A 4457-nucleotide genomic window follows, 5' to 3' on the forward strand; every position below is an offset into this window, starting at 1 on the left:
CTGATTTGGATGGAGGTTTTAAAAACACAGAGCGTTTGGTGCTGAGTGGGAATGTTGCTCTTCTGAAGGTGATGTATTGGTTCATGTTTCAGTTGCATTTTACTGCAAGGGCCCCCATAAAAGGCCAGGCCAGCTCACCTGAGGCACCCACCTGATGACGTTGTTGTCGAATTTGTTGTAGGAAGCCATGGAGAGGAGTCCTCCGAAGCCGATGCCCAAGGAGTAGAAGATCTGGGAGGCAGCGTCATTCCAGACCTGGCCGCGGAAGAGGGAGAGATCAGGGTAGTTGGGCCATGATTCCCCTTGGAAGGCAGTCACAGTCTTTTATCCAATGCAGGGAAGGCAATGAATATTAAGCTAAAATGGTTATTGAGTATGTTCTTGAAATTGTAATTAATGCGTTTTATATTTATGTGGGTGGAGGGTGGGGGTTGTGAATTTATGATTTATTGTATTATGTATTTTTATTCTGTCATATAGAATAAAAATACATAATACAATAAATCATAAATTGTATTTATTGTATTTATTCAATCCTTAAGGAGAAATAGGCTAGAAATAAATATTATAATTATTATTATTATTATTAGATATATGGTTTTAAAAGAACAGCTAAAAACTCATTTCAGAGCCTCAAATTTGCAAAATACCTGTGACAATAGCACCCACCTATAATACCTCCCCAGTTGGGCAGCTGGGCTTCATTTTGTAAAAAGGCCCCATTCATGGAAACAGAAACACAGACAACTCATGTCAAGTCGAAGGCTTTCATGGGCGGCATCTATAGTTTTCTGTGGGTTTTTCGGGCTATTTGGCCATGTTCTAGAAGAGTTTATTCCTGACGTTTCGCCAGCATTTGTGGCTGGCATCTTCAGAGATGCCAGCCACAGATGCAGAGATGCCAGCCACAGATGAAGGCAAAACGTCAGGAATAAACTCTTCTAGAATATAATAATAATAATAATAATAATAATAATAATGATGATGTATATTCTGCTTAATCACTCAGAATCCAAGTGGATTACAACAATAAAACAAGATACAGTTAAAAATTCTTTAAAAACCCTAACATGACCACATAGCCCAAAAAAACCACAAAAAGCTACACATACCTCACCGTAAGTGTATGGCAAGAGATGAGGGCAATGAGAGGAGACCCTAGAACAGATTTATGGGCTCCATGGGACACATCCTGCCTTAGGAGCAGAGGTCCCACATTCCCTTCCCTCCTTAGTTTACAATTAATAATAATTTAAAATTAATTAAAATGGCCGGGGTCACTGTTGCAGCCGTTTAAATCTTCCCTTTTCACTCTTGCAGACTAGAAGCTGGCCTCTTGTCTTGACAACATGAAACCTGGATTCTCAGGACAGGGGTTCTGCGTCCAGGACTTGAACTCCTTGTAGCGCAGATGTGGCGTCCTGTCCTGTATCCCCCACCACATCTTGCCGCCACAACTCAGAGCCCACAGACGACGCACCTGAGCACTGCCCAGCCGACTCCAGTCTGTGGAGAGGTAGAAGCGGACGCCGTCAATGGAGCCCTCCAGCGTTGCCCCTCGGATGATCAGCACCAGGATGACCAAGTACGGGAAGGTAGCTGTGAAGTACACAACCTATGCAGAGAAAAGACACATGGACTCCACTCAGGGACAGAGGGGTGGAAGCTGATCCACCCCTGGCATTCATCGCCACTTCCAAGAAAACATGGAACTGTGCGGCCCTCCAGATGTTGCTGGACTGCACCTCCCAGCATTGCTCACCACCAGCTAAAGGCTGCTGGGAGCATCAGTCCCACAGCATCTGGAGCACTGAAAGACATACCTTATCTATCTATCTATCTATCTATCTATCTATCTATCTATCTATCTATCCATCCATCCATCCATCCATCTATCTATATTGGAATAAAAAATAAAGCATCATCATCTTCAATAAAGATAAAGGTAGTCCCTTGACATGAATGTCTAATCGTAACCGACTGTAGGGACCAGTGCTCATCTCTGTTACTAAGCCAAAGAGCCAGAGCTGCTCCAGTTGTTGTGTGGCCAGCATGACTGTACCGAACGCTGTTACCTTCCCACTGAGAAGTGGTACCTATCTATCTACTTGCATATCATGCTTTTGAACTGCTAGGTTGACAGAAGCTGGGACTAGTGATGGGAGCTTACCCCATTATGCAGCACTTGGGCCTCGAACTGCCAACTTTCCCATCTTCCAATCATCAGAATTGGCGTCTTAACCACTAAGCCACTGCATCCCAAACATCATCTTCAATAGCCATCCTAAAATCTGGACTCAAACTGTGTGTGGATTCATCACCCCACCTATAGCCAGCTGTCAGTGTAAGAAGGCGTTCTGGCCCCATGGCCCTTGCACCATATGATCTACAGCTCCCTCCCTGCGCCATATGATCTACAGCTCCCGCCTGCCCTAGGGCAAGAAAGAGTGCCATAGGTCACACCTAACCCAACCGCCCCAGCATCAAGTAGGATAGTGCACAAGTCCTCCAAAGCAACATCAGAGACCGTATGGGTCCTCTGTTGTGCCAGGTCAGGGGTGGTTGCATGGGCATGACCTGGAGGGTCACACACAGCACCTATTTTGGGCTCCTCTGTAGGTCTAGAGGACTACAGTGCATTCTTGGTGCAAATTCTACCATTTGGGGCGGCTGGGAGGTACCTTCAGGCTGTTCCAAAGTGTGACTTCTTGGCTAGTTTTTACTATTTGGGGGCAGGGAGCTCCTTGGAAAAGGATTCATTATGATTTCGAGGTGGATTGTTTGGGTAAAAAATAGCTTTCTTTTAAGGAGATGGTTGTCAGGACCTGGGCAGGGCTCATGGAGGACCCAAGGGGCACAATGGGCATAAATGGTGACCCACACCCTGAACAATTCCCACCCAAGTGAGGGTTTAAGGGCCAGTGGGGCTTGTATTGTGGTGTTATGGCCAGGAAACTTGCTTCCCTCCATCCAGCATCATCCCAGAGCCCCAAAAGGCAATGGAGGACTCAGCGGGAGGTTGATCGTTTTGGTTGTTTGACTAATGGTTTTAATGATTTATTTTAGTTTTTGTCATTGTTATATTTGCAGTTTTTGTTGTATATTTGAAGGGGGAGGGGAATTATGTGTATTGTTTTATATTAGAGTTGTATTGTATTGTATCGATCCATGAGAGAGGCAGGAAATATAAATAAACTTTATTATTATTATTATTATTATTATTATTATTGTATTGCATTTCATTAGAGTTGCATTTGCTATTATTATATATTTTACTTGTTTTGCTCTGTTAATTGTTATGCATTTTGCTTTGTTAATTTTATTATTGCTATAATTACTATGTATTTTTGTTGCTATAACTGCTATGTATTTTTTGTTATTTATTGCTATTGTTAATCACTATCTTATTTTATTGTTATTGTCTAATGCATTGCTATGTTACATTTGTTTTTTAATCCATGTTTATTGTTATGGCCTTGTACAGTATTATCCCCTCTATTGTAAGCCACTTGGATTCCCAGTGATTGGGCAGGATATAAATAAATCCTATTATTATTATTATTATTATTATTATTATTATTATTATTATTACCACCATAGTTTTTTGTGGGTTTTTCAGGCTATGTGGACATGTTCTGGAAGAGATTATTCCTGACGTTTCCCCCACATCTCTGGCTGGCATCTTCCAGAACACGGCTACTTAGCCCGAAAGACCCACAAAAAACCTATGGATGCCGGCCACGAAAGCCCTTTGCCGTCGCACTCCTGCTGTTTGCATTGCCATTCCTTTCACTGCATTGCTGCCTGCCCTCCCAAGGGAGATCAAGTTGCCACCAACGCAGTGGCCAAGTCAAAGAGGCATGGCAAAGGCATTCTTGGTGGCTGATCCCTCTGTTTGGAGATCCCAACTACGAATGCCACTGAGAATGAGGCTTTTTGGCAGACTGTGCTGCCACCACAAGCCCTTCCTCACCTTTCCCGAACTGCGGATCCCCTTCAATGTGCAGAGGAAGATGACGATCCAGGCCAGGAGCAGGCACAGCGCCAGGGGCCACCTCACAGGCCCAGGGTCCCCGAGACCGGAGCTGTGTGTCACCCCCAGGACCTGTTCACTGGCAAACAGACAGAAAAGGACGGGCGTCGACATCGTGGGCAGGAAGGGGTACCACGTGGCCCCAATCCCCACCTCCCTTACCCTTAAAATTGGTACAGGTGCAGCCTACTCCAGGGTAGTCCCAGGATCCCTTTCCAGTGATACCCGTAGGAACCCTGCAGGAATTTCTTTCCCCTTACGAATAAGAGAATAAAATTAGGGAAGTTGCTTTTGGGGATGGCAGCTCCCAGAATTCTTCCAGTCAGCATAGCTGGTGGATTATGGGAATGGTTACCCCCCACAAAAAGGTAACTTCTCTTAAGCTCTGCTTGGCTGCTGCATCTCACTCAGCAACACAGTGGGT

The 4457-nt window shown here is 44.6% G+C and overlaps 1 protein-coding gene across 1 annotated transcript; it reads right to left on the reverse strand.

The window, feature by feature from the left end:
• Positions 1-99: 99 nt before the first annotated feature.
• On the reverse strand, positions 100-4147 carry LOC121925089 (sodium-dependent proline transporter-like). Its single transcript, XM_042456835.1, has 3 exons — positions 3974-4147; positions 1481-1615; positions 100-255 (listed from the first exon to the last, which is right to left on the reverse strand). Exons 1-3 carry the CDS (start codon positions 4145-4147, stop codon positions 100-102), a joined length of 465 nt encoding a protein of 154 aa, XP_042312769.1.
• Positions 4148-4457: the final 310 nt, after the last annotated feature.

This window comes from Sceloporus undulatus, chromosome 3 (assembly GCF_019175285.1).
Source record: "Sceloporus undulatus isolate JIND9_A2432 ecotype Alabama chromosome 3, SceUnd_v1.1, whole genome shotgun sequence".
Lineage (NCBI taxonomy): Eukaryota > Metazoa > Chordata > Lepidosauria > Squamata > Phrynosomatidae > Sceloporus > Sceloporus undulatus.